Source organism: Cladophialophora immunda (genome assembly GCF_000835495.1).
Source record: "Cladophialophora immunda strain CBS 83496 unplaced genomic scaffold supercont1.5, whole genome shotgun sequence".
NCBI classification, from domain to species: Eukaryota; Fungi; Ascomycota; class Eurotiomycetes; order Chaetothyriales; family Herpotrichiellaceae; genus Cladophialophora; species Cladophialophora immunda.
In genome coordinates this window covers 1916881-1934111 of record NW_015622545.1, presented here as the reverse complement: position 1 = coordinate 1934111, position 17231 = coordinate 1916881, and the positions used below count along the sequence as shown (strand labels likewise).

General features: G+C 55.0%; 7 protein-coding genes across 7 annotated transcripts; 2 read left to right on the top strand and 5 right to left on the bottom strand.

Moving 5' to 3' along the window:
- Nucleotides 1-257: 257 nt before the first annotated feature.
- Nucleotides 258-3810, bottom strand: PV07_08888 (uncharacterized protein). The gene has a single exon (XM_016396093.1). The coding sequence runs from the start codon at nt 3652-3654 to the stop codon at nt 382-384; it is 3273 nt and encodes a 1090-aa protein (XP_016245949.1). The 5' UTR covers nt 3655-3810; the 3' UTR covers nt 258-381.
- Nucleotides 3811-3931: 121 nt separating this feature from the next.
- Nucleotides 3932-5062, top strand: PV07_08887 (uncharacterized protein). The gene has a single exon (XM_016396092.1). It carries the CDS (start codon nt 4054-4056, stop codon nt 4705-4707), a length of 654 nt encoding a protein of 217 aa, XP_016245948.1. The 5' UTR covers nt 3932-4053; the 3' UTR covers nt 4708-5062.
- PV07_08886 (signal peptidase I) lies at nt 4960-6707 on the bottom strand. The gene has a single exon (XM_016396091.1). It carries the CDS (start codon nt 6588-6590, stop codon nt 5352-5354), a length of 1239 nt encoding a protein of 412 aa, XP_016245947.1. The 5' UTR covers nt 6591-6707; the 3' UTR covers nt 4960-5351.
- Nucleotides 6708-6869: 162 nt separating this feature from the next.
- On the top strand, nt 6870-8458 carry PV07_08885 (uncharacterized protein). The gene is made up of 3 exons (XM_016396090.1): nt 6870-7314; nt 7373-7826; nt 7876-8458. The coding sequence occupies exons 1-3, from the start codon at nt 7124-7126 to the stop codon at nt 8161-8163; spliced, it is 933 nt and encodes a 310-aa protein (XP_016245946.1). The 5' UTR covers nt 6870-7123; the 3' UTR covers nt 8164-8458.
- A 970-nt stretch (nt 8459-9428) lies between these two features.
- Nucleotides 9429-10167, bottom strand: PV07_08884 (uncharacterized protein; the record flags this gene model as incomplete). The annotated part of the gene is made up of 2 exons (XM_016396089.1): nt 9429-9580; nt 9732-10167. 2 exons carry the CDS (start codon nt 10165-10167, stop codon nt 9429-9431), a joined length of 588 nt encoding a protein of 195 aa, XP_016245945.1.
- An 862-nt stretch (nt 10168-11029) lies between these two features.
- Nucleotides 11030-11743, bottom strand: PV07_08883 (uncharacterized protein; the record flags this gene model as incomplete). The annotated part of the gene is made up of 1 exon (XM_016396088.1): nt 11030-11743. Exon 1 carries the CDS (start codon nt 11651-11653, stop codon nt 11030-11032), a length of 624 nt encoding a protein of 207 aa, XP_016245944.1. The 5' UTR covers nt 11654-11743.
- A 2832-nt stretch (nt 11744-14575) lies between these two features.
- Nucleotides 14576-16017, bottom strand: PV07_08882 (uncharacterized protein; the record flags this gene model as incomplete). Its single annotated transcript, XM_016396087.1, has 2 exons — nt 14576-15124; nt 15187-16017. 2 exons carry the CDS (start codon nt 16015-16017, stop codon nt 14576-14578), a joined length of 1380 nt encoding a protein of 459 aa, XP_016245943.1.
- Nucleotides 16018-17231: the final 1214 nt, after the last annotated feature.

The following is a 17231-nucleotide window of genomic DNA, read 5'->3' as shown; positions in this document are numbered from 1 at the left end:
GGCCCCGTGTCACAGCATCAGATGCCGGGAAACAGATGGTCCTTGCGATGTCTAGGCCCCGCCACAAGCAAAGGGCCTTGATGTTGGCGACGCCACTGGAAGCTGGCTGGCGAATGAAATGGGCAACGCGCCATGCCAATCCTACAGCCTCTCGCGAAGCGGGCTGCGGGAATCCCATCCGAAGGCCCGTGCGCGAATCTGTGCGCAGGTCGATCCGGAGGAGGTGCTTGTGGTAGGACTGGTGAAGGGGCATGCCGGGCGAACGCTCTCATTTTGGATGATACAAAGATCCATATATAAGGAACAATCAGGGTATTGATAGGTTATGGATAAACACAACAATGCTGGGGTTGCATTCTTCTCTCCACTCCCCTTCCATCCTCACTTGTCGAACCGGAACTCGCCCTCGTCGCCCAGCTCCTCGACCTCATGCTCAATCACCCGCTCAATCTCGCTCGCAATGTTCAACACCCAGTGATCCCTCTCCGCCCGACTGCGGCACTTGAAGACCATCCCTCGCCCCGGCACGCCCAACTGCCCCACTCTACGAAGCCGCGCTCTGGTGCGTCCGCGGCTTCTTCCATCTTCTCCAGAGTCGCTGACAGCCTCCTCGGTCGTGGCGGTCTTGAACCAGCCCTTTTTCCGGTTCATCCACACCACAAAACAGGTCATGACGTCGACGTCTGCGCTCGTCCATCCGTCTTCAAGGTACACGCGAGGGAGACTGGCCAGCCCAGGGTGGTTCGCATCGAAAGTCCGGTTCTGGTACAGGAGATCGTCGTCAACAATCAGCCCACTGTACACGTAGCAATCTTTCAAGTCCACGTCTTGCTGCTTCTCCTGGTGGATGAATCGCACCTGCTCGCCCGTCCTCTTTCGCAAAGCCGACTGGAAAATGAGCAATCTGCCCCCCGTAAGGATGACCTGGCACCGATGGAAGGTGGCTCGTCGACGCGTTTTGAGATACAGCGAGCCCGACATGGTAATGCTGCGACAGCTGCTGATGGCGCACATGTTGTAGAGTTCCGGGCTGGCTTCGCTGCGGCTGACTTCCCATTTCTTGGCAAATTGACCGATGATGGCTTCCATTTCCTCGTCCACGTTGAGCTGTTCGAGGTTGGCTTTGCGGATCGCTTTGAACGTGTCCATCTCGGCAGCCGTGCGAAGCTTCCAGTACTTAACCAGTTCTTTCAGGCGACGGATCCATTCGTCGCGTGTATGCTTCGAGTATGCTTGCAGACGAACAACCAACCCATTCCCGAGAACCAGTTCAAAGACTCGATCGTCGTCGATTTCTTGCGTCGATCCGTCCTCCCGCCTGCTGTCAGCGACCTCCTGGTGGAAATCGACGTCCGAACTCGATCCAGCCTCAAGTGCTTCATCGGCAGGAGAAGCGCCCCATCTTATGGTGCGCACGCTACGAATATTGCACATGTTGATATATCCGTCCGCTTCCAAGATGTTGGCCACATTCCGCCGTGCCTCTTCGAGGGCACCACGGTCGCGACTCTGCAAAGTCATCCGATTGCCAGAGGACAACCACGAAATATCGCCGTGACTCAACTTGTAGGGTTCGATATCGTATAACAATGGCGTCTTCTCCACGATCTCGTGCGAAGATGGGACTTCGCCCTCGCTGGTCGTCGCAAGTCGTGGTGGATGAGGTGGGGTGGCCTTCGCCGGTCGATTAAACATCAAAAACTGGTTGTGCGTCGAGAAATACAATCGCTTGAAGAACGCTTTGCCCATCCGTTTGTGGACCCCTTTCTGAGACGTCAGCCGAATCAAGAACCCTTCAATGGGAGGCGGCTCCTCGTGATGTTTTCCTTTTCGGCCATACGTCGACGTAGGGTAGTGCTGTTTCGGTCGCAGTTCCAGGTCATGAGATCGGGCCATTGCCATGGAGCCATACATCTTGTGCTCGTTGACCCCATGTACCCATTCCAGCCTGTCGTACCTCTTCCATGCAAGACCCATTTTAGCAGTCTCGGTCCAGACGTCCAAGACATTCGACCATTCGGGATCGCGTTCCAACATGGCAATGCACTCCGAAATGATCTTGCCTGCAACGGCTTTCTCGGCAGCGACCGTCCGCGCCAGAGCCGTCTCCTCGTCTGCAGCATCGGCGCCAGCGGTCTCAAGTCCTTCGAATGGCTTCTCCAGGCGCAATGTCACATCTAGGTCCGGGACATTGACTTGAAGAGTGGAAGGCCGTTCCCAGCCCAGGGCGTCTCTGAGGAAGGTATACCACTCCACAGAGTGTGCCTGCGAACGCGGCCTCATAACCATGATCCTTGTTCCTTTTCTGTACGGATGCCAGATTACCACGGTCTTGTCGAGAGAAGAATACAAATTGACTCGCGTCGTCTTGGGATCGAGTCTGATTTCATGCTTCGGTTTCTTCTTTGTTGATTCATCGTCAATCTCCGGGATGACTCGAGTTTTGTAGATTTGAAGTCGGTAGTCGTCGACATCCTGTTTCTTGCTCTTTCTTGCCACGACCATGAACTCGCGCCATTTCTCCAGCAACCTCGTCTCGATCTTGATGCTCTCATTCTCATCAAAATCCTCCGGGACTTGCTGCAAGGTCATATCCACTCTCACCAACATGCGTTCCATTTTGACGACAGTCCCCTCTTGGAGGGTATTACGTCTCAATCTCCTGTTGGCAACACGGCCTTGCACGCGAATTGCCCTGCTGACCACCTTCTGCTGACCTCGTTGGACTCCTTCCGACACCTTGAACCTGACACCTGTGCTCGTCCGGGCGAGCCGGTAAGTCTGGTCATCATCCAAGGGTGCAGGTTCATGTTGCTGCAGGGATTTCGCGTCCGGCTTTGGATTTTCGGCGGATAGTAGAGCAGTCCTCGAGTTCGTCTCCAGATTGTCTTGGGTCGATGCTGATGGCTGCATGGACCTTCTGTTAAAGTCTTGTCCGATGCTCTCAGCAATGTCGGTGTCATGATCTGAGCGTTGTGGGTTGATTACCGGTGTGGTGGCTTTTGAATCCCCAAAAGGATCTTCACGGGCAGTTTTGTAAGAGTCGGGTTTTGGAGACTTCAAGGCACTCTTTGTGCTCGGCCCAGGTTTTAGATTGTCGTTGGTACCATCCAGACCTCTGTCTGCAGGGACTGGCAGAGACTTGGGGACTCTGTCACCCTGTTCGTTCTCGTCATCGATTCCTAGAATACGGGGCACATCATTTGTAGACACCGGCTCTATATCTCTTGGCTGGATTGGCTCTTCATCTCCTTCCAGGTCCTCTTGTTCGACATCTGTGGTCTCGCCATTGCTTGAGTCTTGGTCGAGGACATCTTCCGGTTGAGGAAAGCCGAAGCTCACCCTGGCAGCAGTCGAAGGGCCTTCAAGACCCGTCAAAGTCCTATGACGAAGATCTTGGTCGGTGGCGGCGCGGAAACTCGCTCTTCGAGAAGAATATGTGCTAAGCTGTAGTCTCCGCCTATACCACTCTTTTCTGTGGCTGTTGAGCCATCCCTCTGGAATCGGACCAATGAAAAAGCGGTGGGAGGTGAGGTAAAGATGCTCGGGGGACGCATGCTTGAGTCGGTGGGCGGTGTACGAGTCAGGATCAAGGGCATCGAAGTCGTGGGCGCCGGTCGTGCTGCCGACTGGCATCACTCGGGAGGTCGACATCTTTATACCACAGTCCAGGTTAGCATGACAGTCTTAACAATATACTCATGAGCATGGTGAGGGACATCGACTCCTCCTCGAGCTCCGAGGAAGAGGCAGTGGACTCTGCGCCTCCGGTCTGCCTCTCAAACTCGCTTCCACAGCCTCGATCATGCGCGTCCAGCAGGCAAAACTGGACACCACCCTCCAGTGACGTCAGTGACGCTCGAAAAGCGAAGTTGTTTATGTTTGCCTTGTTTGCACGCTGCAGCGGCCCCAATTCCATTGGCACGCGCCCGCCACGGCCATGCGCCCCTCGACAGGTGTTCACCGTCACTTCCATACCCCTTACTACTTTTCCATGCACAACGCCCCTTCATACTCTCTCACCTGAGCAGCATCATACCTCTACTTCTAGCAATGTCCGGCACTCAAATCCCACCAGGCAAAACCTGGTTTGACACCCACAAAGTACACTTCGACGACGTCCCCTTGTCCGACGACGGCGGCATTTCCACCCTCGAATTCCTCGATGCCTCTGAAGCCACCACCACGCTCTTCGACCTGCTGGGCTCAGTAGCCTTCACACCCGTGAAAAACGACATGATGGGCAACGTTACAAAACTTCGTGATCGTTATAAAGCGGCCCCCGAAGGTTCAACGACAGTCCAACTGCTGGTCAAGACAGAGCTTGCGTCGAAAAGTCACAAGGCCACCGAAGGGCTGGTGTGGTTGACTCGTGGTTTGGATTTCACAGCACAGGCACTGCGGTCCGATCTCACCACCAATGCGTCTGTCAAAGCTGTGGAACCCAAGCCGAACAAGGAGCTCGCTGATGGCTTTCGAGCGAGCTACAAGAACACTCTGGCCCCGCACCATGGATTGTTGATCAAACCCATTTTCAGCGCCGCCATGGGTGCGACTCCCTACCGGAAAGACTTCTATGTGCGATTGGGCGGCGAAGGGACAGATCCAGAGACCACAAGAGAGGCACTGGAGAAATGGGTGGCGGCGTTGGAGAAGAGAGTGACCATTTTGAAGGCCTTTTTGGCCACCAAGGAAGCAAAGTGGTAGAACCGGAATCACTGAACGTGCTATCGTTTGTTGGAACAAGGAATTGGCAAAGACATTTTCTACAGAAGCAGTACCTCATATATTGGCTAGCTCGTCGAGGTGGTGCAACAGCAGCAGGGAAAGGCTATTCGCACAAAAGCAGAGCCACAGGTTTCATGAACAGAGGCTTTGTAGGGCCGTAGACTCGCCGATGGGTGCTCCATTGTTTTCTTTCCGCAAGCATCTCTGCCCTCTGTTTCTTCCAAGCTCCCTGTGACTTAGAGATGTTGTCTTGCCATAGCTGCTGTGTCTCATACGGCTTCGTACAACTCACAACCAACGAACCTATTTCGTTCCACATTTCCTTAGTCACTCAATCATCTATACCTCGCACCCTTCTTTGTCTAGGTTATATTGGTGTGGATCTATGAATATGGAGCCTCACTTGCTTGAGTGATGCAGGAGGCGGCTCTGACAAAGCAACCTGCGTCAGTCGTGACTGGTCTTCTGCCAGGTTGCTGGGCATCTCGGCTTGTGAAGGCGCCATGGCACTGACCTTGTCCGTTAACTGACGCTCTACCCGCCTGCCCTGCTGGGAGGCTGATGCATCGGACGAAGGTCATCAAGCTACGGGCATGCAATATCCATATGGCCAACGACAGAGTCTAAGCCGCAGGTCTGTCACCTTCATTCGAGCCCCGGTGCTGCCTAGCCAGGTAGTCCTTCAGTCTTTTCTGTTTTGCGACATGATCCTCCTCTCCTCCGCCCTGTTGCAAGGTCCTCAGTGCCGGGGGAATCGGGCTTCCATCCTTGTTCAAGCCCACACTCTCAAAAAGGACCTGCAACTCCTCCACCAGTCCACTGGCAACCTCCTTCGACTCCTTGGTGCCCTGACGCAACTCTGTCTTTGCTCGCTCGTACATTCTCTTCAGTTGGTCGAATTTCGACCTGTCCCTCATCATTGTGATCAGTTGGTCTCGATTCCGCCGCATCATAGCCAACTCAATCGCAGCTCGACCGTCCGCAAAAGGGTCATCCTGCTGCAAGGCCTCAGTGTCTGGATCCAACTTGGCACGCTGCACCACGTCCTTCTCTAGCCTCCCGCTGGTTTTGGCAGGATAATCATGTTCGTCTCCCTTAACAGCCACCGGAGTAGCCCAGGGCGTGAGGACTGCGGTGACCAGTCCAAACACCATGTTCTGACTTAGGGGTCCGAAGTAATTTGAGTCCATTGACTTTTCCCGGCTGTTCGCGTCCCCTTCCACCCAGATGTGATTGTACGGCACAATCACAGAGTCGTCGCCACCAGGATACCCGGGAAGAGGTTTGATTCTGTCTCCTGGAATACCGATAACCCGCTTGACGGCTAATTTCGCGGGGTCGTGAGGCGCGTAAAAGACCACGATTTGACCTCTTTCAAGTCTCAATCGTGAATATCGATCTCCCATCAGATTCGACAATGCTTCGATGCCCTTGACTTTTTTCACAAGAATGATATCTGGGGCGTTGGGTGGGAGATGTGGAGAAGAGTTGATATTGAAGAACGGGGCCATCGAAGCGCCCTGCACTCGCATGATTGTGAACGGAAACGACATGAAGAAGACTATGAGCGGTGGAGCGATGACGAAGAGCCGCCATATCCAGCTCCGAGTAGAGGACGAGATGGAACTGGATTGCAGATATGACTTCCAAGACTTCTTCGGTGCCAACTCCGGGCCCATTGTCTCTCCGTTTTTCTGGACATTTTGGGCTATAGCAGTCTTGAGTGCGCTTCTATTGGGAAGAGTGATCATGCGACTGAGTCTGGCTGAAGGACGATATCGGCAGGAGTTTGAGGGAGGACCGCAGATGACGACCGCATGACGGATGCCGCTCGAGATGAACCCTCGGGACATAGGAGGCATTTGCAACTGAGAGATAGAGAGGACCGCACCTCGGGCGCGAAGCCACCTCCACCAGATGTATAGAGTGCTAGAGATCCTCAAGCCATCCTTGATGCACGGTCAAGCTAGCGTCAAGGGAAACATAGGCAAAAATCATGAATCGAGGCACGCATATCGCGCAGGCAGATTTCCAATGCGGAGAAGCCCAAGGCAGGTTTGCCGACTGATGATCTCCCACGCTCCTCATCACACGAAGTAGGCGTGGTGTGCACAGAGCATGGTGTTGTGCAGGTAAGTACAGAAAGACGAGCGGCCAGCAGTAATGGCGTTCCCAAACATGTTCCTTCCTCGTCAAGGTAGACAGCTCTTCTTTCCTTGCAGTGCCTCGTGCTCAGAACCCTCACCATGTCTTTCCCAAGCTTCAAGTTTCACCCTCTCTCATTCAACCCTGACCTCTCTACCACATCTCACTCAAGTTTCGTGTATCTCTCAGTTCACATCCTTAGCCTTCTCACCAAGTCCACTGGCACCACAGCTGGAGTCAGGTCTGAGCCATGGATGGTCTGCCTCCAGCTCCAGAACCCAGGGCCAATGGGAATACAGTGGTGACCTCCCTTGTCGAAGAGGTCAACGCCCGTGCGGCCAACGACCCGCCGGCTACCTCTAGCTGGACAGAGTACCCTCTGGCGGAGGGTGACTGGATCATTATCAACGAGTACCTCGCCAGCCTTGCTGCGCCAATCCAGTATGCTGGAGGTGACAGATGAATCTTCCACGCGACTCCTGCTGACAAGAACGTGTAGTTATGGCTACTTCTGTCGCACCGGGACCTTCGTTCACCAAGTGCCCTCCCCATGTCACGAATTGTTGAAACAATGCTTCGTTCGGACTCTCAAGATGAAGCTGAGGAGATTGTGCTCTGAGAACGAAGTACGGTCGTTTGCAGAGAGAATCACGGAAGTCGCTCCACCTGAATCGAAAGCAGGATCCAAGTCCAGCCGTGATCTACACCAACCGGACATCTTCTTCTCCCACGTTTGCCTACCAAGATATGGCATCCCTGTTGAAATTGCCTATGGGCAGAAGCGGAACAGGCTGCATGAACTAGCTGAGTTCTATATTCTCAAAAGTAACCGAAAGACCCGATTGTTCATCGCCATCGACTACGACCACGGTCACACCAGCAAAGTCACCCTTCGTACATGGAGACGAGACTACACTGACCCTACCGGCTTACGTCTGAGATGCCGGGTTCAAGTCAGTATCCTGTCACTATCTCGGAGACAGCTACTTACCTTGTGCCTAGGAGCTCCGACGTGAGGATAGCACCCTCATTCCTGGCCTCCCTCTTCGAGTATGCCTGCTCGACCTCGCCCGCCAAGAACTCATTCCACCATTCTTACACGGCCGAGACATTGAACTGTCGGTGGATGAACTTGGTTCTGTTCTCCAGGAGGCCGACTCTGGGGAAGAGATAGTCGAGGAGGACTCTGATTCTGAGAGCTCGACATCAGATGATCTAGATGGCACCGAGGATACAACCGACGAGGAATGGCCATTCGAGAGGCCAGGATTGATTCCCTTTCCGCAGTAGACACAGCAGCGGGATCTGCACCTCCGTCGCCCTCCGCAAAGTTCACGACACCACCCTGAGTCATACCATGGCCCGAAACTTGACACAGAAGAAGCAAAGAAAAGAAGGAGTACTCGACAGACGACCACCTACACGACTATTCACTTGCGACGACACATATCATACCCCAACAGCGTCAAGGATGATGCACATGGAGTTATTGGGCTTTCGCAGAATATTATTCTTTACCAGTATAATTATGACGGGCTGTCGCTTGACATGCTAGCTCCTTCGGACGCTTCACATTCTTACCTTGTACGTAATCGGACAACACAGATGGCATCACAGTCCATCTCATCGTTGCGTACTTCTCTCCAACTAGGCGCCTCCGCAGATGTGAGACAGCCCATGTCCAATCCTGAGCATGTTGTCATGTCGCGCTTTTGGTTGCTCGTCCCCAGGGTATCAAACAAAAATCCTACTTCGTCAGACATGGACATGTTTCTGTCCGTGTAAACATTCTCTTCGGTTCAGTGAACGCCAAAAAGTGGTGCATTGCAGGTATGGCAAGAGACCCCCAAAGGTGCCTTCGTCCCTGTGTATCGAGTCCAGAGCATTGCTCTTTTGAAGGGCGCCTCCGGTCTACTACGTTTGTGCATCTGCACATGGACTTAACTGATCGATCTGTCTACATGTTCTCTTTCCAGTCACACTTTCTGCCTTCATCTGCTTGTCGCAGGGGCTCGTGAGGTGTGTCAATAGCTGCCGAGGCATGGAGGTTGCGGGGTAGCTAGGTACATGTACTCGGGACATTGAGTCGCTGTGACTATGAGGTTCCGTCTCCCCCAATAATTCGGGATGGAGTGACTGACTTCTTCTGCATGTAATTCAGCCATACTCCCTCGATACAGACCGTACAAAATGCCGAGGAAACGACGGTATCCCCACCAAAGACCAGCCTGCCGACCTCATTTGCATTGCCTGATTTGCACATCCTCTTAATTGCTACGGGTGCCAACGAGGTAAGTTCCCTAGCGGCGAGGTCCTCGCTAGCTGCCCGGCGAGCAGCTAGTCGGTTCTCGTAGCATGGGAAATTAGTTCCTACAACTCTCGTACAACATGTCTAGCTCGCAGCATTTCTCTACATCGCTCTTGTTCCTCAGAGCTTCATTCTTGTGCCCGTCTTTTTCCAACCGCACCTTTCAGGACGCCTGCCTGCCGAGTCGCCGATCCCAGTCCCAGTCCCAATGCCAACCCAAATCCATCGCCAAACTCCAATGCCAGTCTCAACAATCAAGCGTACACTGATTCCACATCTTGACCGCCAGGTCCAGATCGATCGAGCCCCGGACGTGGATGTAATTCCAGACCCGCCAGGCCATGTGACAGCGTCGGATATCGGCTCTGTCTTGAGTGGCGGCACTCAAGAGGTTGTAGACTAGATGTTCACAACCACCTCGCTGTTAGAACTTTGGGTTCTCACCTATGCCCGCAAGACCAGATCAAGATCAAGAGGTGCAAGAATCCAGGTAAAGTGGCCGCGGGAAAGATGGGGTGAGGCGACAAACGGGACAGAAGGCGAGACATACCTTTCCAGAACTTCATCACCACCTGGTCGTCGGTGAGACACTTGTCCCGCTTGACGGCAATCTGGATGAGGTCCAAAGGGAGCAAAGCACCGGGTTCCGGAACGCTGACGGGCCCCTTGGGTGGGAGAAAGAACCGGACTCGTCGGCGAGTCGACGCTGGTCTCTTCCCGGCGGCGACGCTCGACAATGAGTGCCGCCGTATAGGTTTCGGGGCCGGACGCTCTGGCGCCGTCGTGGTCGTCGTGGTCAGCGTGGCTGCTGCCCTTGCTGCAGCGCCTCTTTGCCCGGCCTTTGCGACTGCTTTTCTTTCTGCTGGCGTCGGGGCTTTCGCCGTTACTGTCGTTATGGCTCTTGTTGCCGCTGCCTTGGGTAACGGCATGATGAATGGTACGGGCATTCTCGCATCGACAGATGTGTCATGCTCGTCATCAGACATTTTCTCGATTGGTACAGTGATGCGAAGCTGGTTCGAGCGTCACGGCACCTGGGGGAGGATGGGGTTGCTCTGCAACAAGGTTTGGGTTTCGGCCAGCGGAAGTCCGGACTCTGCTTCAACGGAGCTTGCCGTTAAGAACTCCAGAGATGGCCAAGGGAAGAGGTTTGAACTCACAGTCCTAGACGAGTAATTCCTCCGGTGACTGATGACCACAGTCCAAGCTCTTGCTTGAGGTTTATTGTTGTTCGTCGGCGGACGAGTCCAGAAGAGGGCTTTACTTCGAGCGCAGAAAAGGAGCTGAGTGTTCAAAACTTTGGTCAGAGTGCTGAGAAGTCCCCTACCAGCCTTGGAACACTCTGGGTCGGGTGCTTTCCTGGGGCCCTTGAGGGCGCGATGATGGAAAGGCAAGCCAACCATCGTGCTCGCCCATGCCACCACCATCGGGGTCTTCAGGACCTGTCAACGTGGTCGCCGGTCCCCGATGCGTTTGAGAAATATGCCTCTGGATGGAGCGGGGGTTGAGTTCTCATCCACCATGCGACGGGTACAAGGACGAGCTAGCTGCATATTGATATTGCGGTGGTCATTTCAAAAACCACATCCCACAAGGGGTGAGCTAAACATCCCAATGTGGCCATCTATCCAGTAGGCTTTCGATCCATGTGGCTGCATGAAAAGCGTTTTGAGACTCTCTCGCTTTTGATCCCCGTCTAGTGGGCAAGAAAATAGGCATTTGCTACTTGCATGGGTGCTGCATTTGGCAACTAGGCAGGAGGGATATTATGGAGATGAGTTGGATTTGGCGAACCGAAAAGAAAACATGGGCGCTCAGACTGTAAGGCATTTTTGCTATCTGCACTAACTAGAAGACGACGCTCCACCAGTCACTCCCCCTCCTGGTGGTAGCAGGTAGGGCAATCTCGTTGTTGCAATCCCGATTCTCCTGCACTGGGACGATTCCTTGCTGATCGGTGCTCTGGTTCGTTGCATCTTGGGGGTTGCTGTGATGGTGAGTCTGCGCGGAGGTGACAGGCGAAGACTGCTTCTGCCCTGGTTCCGCAGTGGCAGCAGGGGCAATGGCGGTGTCAGGGTGATGTCGGTGGTAGACGGGTTGATCAGGACCTGGGAGTGCTTGGGATGGGGATGGCGATCCCACCGCCCTTGCTCTCCGTGTTTGACGTCGTTTGACAGGAGTTGGAATGTGACAGGCTGGGTGTGGAGGGTGGTCGGACCCCTCAGCTGAGTGGACCACCCACAGAGCGGTATTGGGATCGAAGGTAGCGTCGAATTCGAAGGGGATTGTGTCCCGCTGATGGCCAAGCCGCTCAAACCACTCGTCGTTCACCACCTCCATGCCGACGGTGACCAAGTGCCTGGTGGACGACATGATAAACGAGACCGAGACGCATGGTGCCTCATAGGGCTTGGGGCTTCCACTGGCCCGAAAGGAGCTCTCGCCAGGAAGCGTGGCTCGGGAGCCTCCCATGGCTTGATGGGTGATTGCCGAAACAGAAGGAGAGGGGCAAAGGGGCCAAATGGGTGTAAAGGCAGTGGACAATAGGCTTTCTGGAATAACTTGGGGACGGGCAAAAACCAAGATTCAGAGGGAAATGGGCGAACTACCTGTGTAAGTGCAACAGGCACAGCAGGGCCGGGCATTATGTTATGTACTGACGCGAGGGCACTGCGACGGGCACACGCGGACGAGGAGAAGGGCTATGGGGGGAAGGCACATGAGGCATTGGGACGAAAAGGGAGGCGCCATGATCATCCTGGATATACGGGGATCTAGATTGAGGAATGTTGATGCAAGTGGTGATGGAATGTGGACGGGCGTGGTACAGCGAGGGCGGCATGTGAAACGCGTGACGGTGGGTGGACGAGGAGGGCGTTGAGGTGAATGCTTGGAGGGGAAGAGGGAGGGAGAGGGAGAGGGAGAGGGGGAGGGCGCAGGAGGAGGCAACAACTGAGAACAGCCGAGGAGATCCGAGAACGGCGACGCTCATTGGACCATGGACTGTAAAAGTGGGGACTGATAGCGCTAGTGGTCTCAACCCTAGATTAGATTGATTAGATCATCAGATAGCGAGAGAGCAACACGCTGCCCCCGTCTCTGCACCTCTCCTCCCTCCTCTGTGGCTCTCTTGATATAGACAGACAGTCTGGTTTGCTGCTTCTGCGTTTCCCAACAGCAATGTGCCCGGGTTTGGTGGAATGGCCAGTCGTCGGGCACATGGCCAAGACCGGCGTCCTCGATTCTCGATGTACAGCAAGACCCTGCCACGTGACCTCGTATCTGGCTCCATTTTGACTTTTTCCTTGTCAGGCAATTTCTTTTTCACACCCTCTGGCTTTTACAACCATCGACCGAAACAGAAATGCAACTTGACCTTCTGATTAGTGCTGGCCATGCTGGGCTTATATTCTCTTGCATGCCATTCCACCTCCGCCACTGACCCATCCAATAGTGCACCAGCCATTACACACCCCTCACTTTGCCCAGACTTTTGACAGGCGCCATGTTCTAGTCTGCCCTCCTCTCAGCCTGTCAACCGCCGACCTTCATCCCGCCGTCTCCACCATGGTCATCGAGTCTCTCTACCGGCTCAAGTTGATTGGTCTCCGCGGTCTTGCACATGCACCCGGCCACTTTCGCACATCTTAGCCTCCTTTGACCTTGGCCGGCTGCCGTCTTGCCGTGCACTGTGTTATTTGACAGTGGAAAATTTGAGCGAAGCTATCCTGCCGCCCCCGAAGGATGATCTCCTTGAGTGCCCTCTAGAGCTACGCACCGTGTCCGTCCGGCCTCAGGCTGGCCCCAGAGTGGAAAGTTGGAAGGTTGGGGCCAGAATCCCCGCAAAAATTTCCGAGATTGCTATTGGACAGACGCTGTTTGTGTGCGATCGGGAGGAATTCTAGCAAGTTGCAACCAAAAGAAAGGCGAATGGAGAGGGGTTTTTGTTGTCGTCGTACAGAAGCACAGAACAGGAGAGCGAGAAAGAGAATGCTGGAGTGCAACAGAGCGGGGAAAACACCGGTGTGTCTGTGTGAGGGTGGGCAACTGGCTGGCTGTGCGAGCCACAGTGCAGCGGCTGAGCGACCAAGCAAGGATGGCCAGGCGAGCGAGGCAAGCTAGCAACAAGTCCTGCTGAGCGAGTTTCCTCAGGCTGTCTTGGCCCAAGCGCGACTCGGCACACTCTGCATGATCCGCGGCCAGTCACCGGGCTCGACTTCACGCAGCGATCGAGCGGCAGCTGGAAAGTGTGACCGTTGACCCCTTGCAATGCATCGCCGTATCAGGAGAGAGCTGCGAAGGTTGCGACCTTGAGGCCCTTGGGGACCTACTCGTACGCGGAGAGATGGGCAGATTCTATTGAGTTGCTGCTGACACGGCCGGTTTCCCTGACACACAGCAATATCCCAATCCAATCGTTGCCCTTCGATCTCCCAGGCACTTGCCTAATTACTGGCGTTCTGAAGTCAAGGTAGGTGCAGATCGAAGCGAAGGAGCAGGGGCCCCTGGTGTGTGCGCATCGAGATGCCGCATGTGCCGTGCTCCAGTCAGCCAACTAATTAGGCAGGTCCTCGTCGTCGCTTGTCCTCTGCTCTGCTTTGCACGCCCCATCCATCCATCCCTTTTGCTCCTTGCGCGCGGGGTTGGTTACGAGCACTCGCAGGCTTGCATACGAGGGCGTCCATCACTCCAGGAAAAACTCGACTGCCAGACCGACAGGATTAATTGACGCAGTTCGGTTGGCTGTGTCTCTGAACAGAGTTTCTGTCCATCCCCTGACCGTCCCTGGTGTTCTCCATAGGCCAATGCTGGCTCTCTTTCAAGGGGTGTTTCTCAAGTGCAAAAGCATGCATGGTCACGAGTCATGGTGGATTTGCATATTGTTTTGCGGCGGGGAATGCTCCCCCTTTGAGCTTGGATCTTTAGGCTCGGCTACTAACTATTACGTGGTCCAGTTTTCGTCCGGACGGCATACGGGGAATCGCAGGGGGAAGACGGAGTCCTCAGGCGAAACGGCTCCCGCCTATCGACGCTACAAGATAAACAACTGCCCACACGGCCGAGTTGGCTTCGGTTGCAACGACGCTCCGGCTATCTCGCCCTCTGTTAACTGCGAGGGGCCTACAGTCAGGAAATGGAGCCACTCTAGCCGATCTCAATTCAAACCCATTTTGCGGAGAATTAGGGGCAAAGTAGAGGCCAAAAGAAAAAAGCTTGTCCGACAAAGCAGTGAACGCATGATCGACCTACAAACTCGTGCCAACTCCTACGCGTACATGGCCGTGCCCACCAATCCCACCCACTGGTTGCCTGCCGACTTCATCATTGTCATGTTCCGCCCAACCGGTATTGCTCTGCTCTGCCCACCTAGCCACCATTGCTTGGACCCGCCCCTCACTCAGCATCGTCTCCCGGCTCGGCGTCGCTTTCCGACTCAGACTCAGTGACGAATCCGTCCTTTGGCTCAGCGTCAACGACAACTGTATCTTCCGGCACATCAATGCACATCGTGAACTCATCCATAAACGGATTGGCAAACATCTCCACCGTATCGGTAGCAACGGGCTGCCCGTTCCCCAACTCATGGCAGATGATGCCCGCCAGCACATGCTCAGCCATTATAAGGTTGGGCAGCATTCGCTCAGTACCCATCGCCAGTAGCTTCCACCAGCGCTGGTCACCCGGCTCATCCAGTATGTTCACCACTATGGAGGTCAAGGACCTCTCATCTCGTTGGATGTCGAAAAGGGCCCTCGAACGGCGCGGATAAGCCAGGAGGCTCTGATACATGGTGCCGCTCGCGGCGTCCCAGCATTTGCGGAACTCGTCGCTGACCCCGACGACGTCTCGTGCATACTTGTCAAGGTCCCGAGAGCGGGAAAGCTTCACGGTTTTCTCCCAGTACAGGGACAATGTGTCGATGACGCACGTAACATCTCGAGGCTTTTTGGGATCGTTAGCCAATAAGCACACACCAATCGGAGAAAACAAATCGAAAAACTCACAAGGAAGTGCTGCAAAATGTTGCCGTCTTGGCTCGCGCGTGCGCCGGCACCGTCATAGACAACCGCGCAGATGAAGATTCCCTTGGCCGGGTTGTTGTGGATTCTGAGTTGCGTGGGCCACCCTGGGATCGGGAGCGCCGGGACGTAGTACCGGCAGACGTGATCCTCGTGAGACTCTACCCAGCCGTGGAGGTATCCGGCGGGCATCTGGTCGCGGATCTCGACGCGGTTGCGACCGGCGAAGTTGTGACGGTACTCTTCTGCGCTGTAGCGGGCTTGGACTACGCCGGCTCCGAGACGGCGGTACCACGCGTGGATGATGACCAGATCCAACATCGAGGCGGACCGGCCTGGGTAGCACAATTGCGGTGGGGGACCGGGGGGCACCCAAACAGCCGGGGGAGCAAGGTAAGACACGACGGAGCTTACTTGGATGGAGAGGCGTGGAAGTCGCGCCGACTGCAACGCGGTCGCAATCTGGTCTTCCATCTGACCTTGTCGGCACTTGAGGGCGAAGTTCGCCGCGGCCAGGTCACGCGACTGGGCGAGGGCACATTCCAAGCCTCGCTGGTTGGCGGCAAGTTCATGTTGCTGCACCGCCAGGCGGACTTGCAGGACCGAGTTGAGATCGCGCAGTGGCTCAATCTGGTCATGGAGGGTTGCGAGCTGGTCCCTCATCTCGGCGAGCTCTTCTTCGATGGCAGAATCGTGTCCCGCCGTGAGAAGCGGCATGGTATTGACATCTGTCAGCGGCGATCTGGCGACGTGGGCCGGCCGGGGAGACGGCGGAGGGGCCGGGGCCCTGGAGACAAAACCAGAGGGGATTCTCATGGTGATGCAATGTCGATGTGATGTCGATGGGGTTGCAACGTTGCTCGGCTAAGGGGGTGGGTGTGGGTGAGAGGGCAAAGGACTAACGAAGGGAGTATTCACAAGTTATGTCAGGGGAGGATAGTTGTGGAGTTGCAAGTCTCAATGCTTTGGACTCTGAGACTCTGGAGAGAGAGAGAGGAGAGAAGGGAGTCAGGAATGTCGAAGGAAAGGTGCCCTCTCTATATACTCCTCTAAGGGGAAACCTTCTGCCTCGTCTTGCACGTTGCGGCGTCGTCAAACTTGAGGGAGGGAGGGAAAGAAAGGAGGGGAGATGCTGGCTTTGCCCATTGCAGGCGGGCGCTTCATCCCCAAGCTGAGGTGCTGCTTCTCGGATCTCCCAGCCGTATACTCTTGGGAGTTGTGTGTCTCTCCTTAGAGGTCTACCAAAAGTTTGATGCTGCATCTCTCTAGCTCGCTTTGAGGCTCAGGGAATCAGAACCTCGTTGCAAGGACCACCCATGCATAGCATGTGTCGTGCATATGAATTGGATCCAAAAAAGCGATAAAAAGAAATGCAAGTCGGTCATTACAAAGTGGTTTTCTGGGATCCGCACAGGTCCGTGGGGTCTCGCGAGCCTCCAACGCCTCTGATTCGTCGCCAGACAGAATGGCTTTCTGGTTGACACGGCGCATCGTTGCCAGATGCGGATGGGCAGCTTCGCTTGACGCTCCGGAATGGGCAGTGAGGAGGGCCAAAGGTGGGTGGGTTTGGTCGGGCTGAGCTAAGGTCCCCGGGCGTCAATGTGGTGCAGTCGGTGAGCTGGTCCCCAGATCTGAGAGCTCAGGCTCAGGCTCAGGAACAGGCACAAGTGTCTGTTCGGCTAACTCCCACGACCAGGTAGGTCGGTAGGTCGGTAGGTCTATTGATAGCCCAGCATCCAGCACCCAGTCCAGTCACTGAGTACCCACCCACCCACCACCATTATCACCTGCCAAAACTCGACCGAACGACGTCTCTCCTCTCTCGAAGCCGTACACCGCCCAAGCCAACCCCCAGAAAGAATGCCACTAGGTCAAAAGTCTAACGCTGTCGTGTTCGTGTGGTCGTGGTCGTGGTCGTGTCGCAAGGACGGCCGTTTCTGGTAACCTGCTGCGTCCTGCATGCACGGATCCCGGGACCCATTGGCCATGCCTTGGGCCATGCCTTCCATGGAGTCCACAGAGTCCAGAGT

What these genes read in the sequence shown, in the direction of transcription:
- PV07_08885 (XM_016396090.1), top strand. Translation starts at nt 7,124, where the DNA reads ATGGATGGTCTGCCTCCAGCTCCAGAACCCAGGGCCAATGGGAATACA. An exon ending in AGCCTTGCTGCGCCAATCCA is followed by an intron (nt 7,315 to 7,372) that starts GTATGCTGGAGG and finishes AAGAACGTGTAG; the next exon opens with TTATGGCTACTTCTGTCGCA. An exon ending in GTCTGAGATGCCGGGTTCAA is followed by an intron (nt 7,827 to 7,875) that starts GTCAGTATCCTG and finishes CCTTGTGCCTAG; the next exon opens with GAGCTCCGACGTGAGGATAG.
- PV07_08887 (XM_016396092.1), top strand. Translation starts at nt 4,054, where the DNA reads ATGTCCGGCACTCAAATCCCACCAGGCAAAACCTGGTTTGACACCCAC.
- PV07_08886 (XM_016396091.1), bottom strand. Translation starts at nt 6,590, where the DNA reads ATGCCTCCTATGTCCCGAGGGTTCATCTCGAGCGGCATCCGTCATGCG.
- PV07_08888 (XM_016396093.1), bottom strand. Translation starts at nt 3,654, where the DNA reads ATGTCGACCTCCCGAGTGATGCCAGTCGGCAGCACGACCGGCGCCCAC.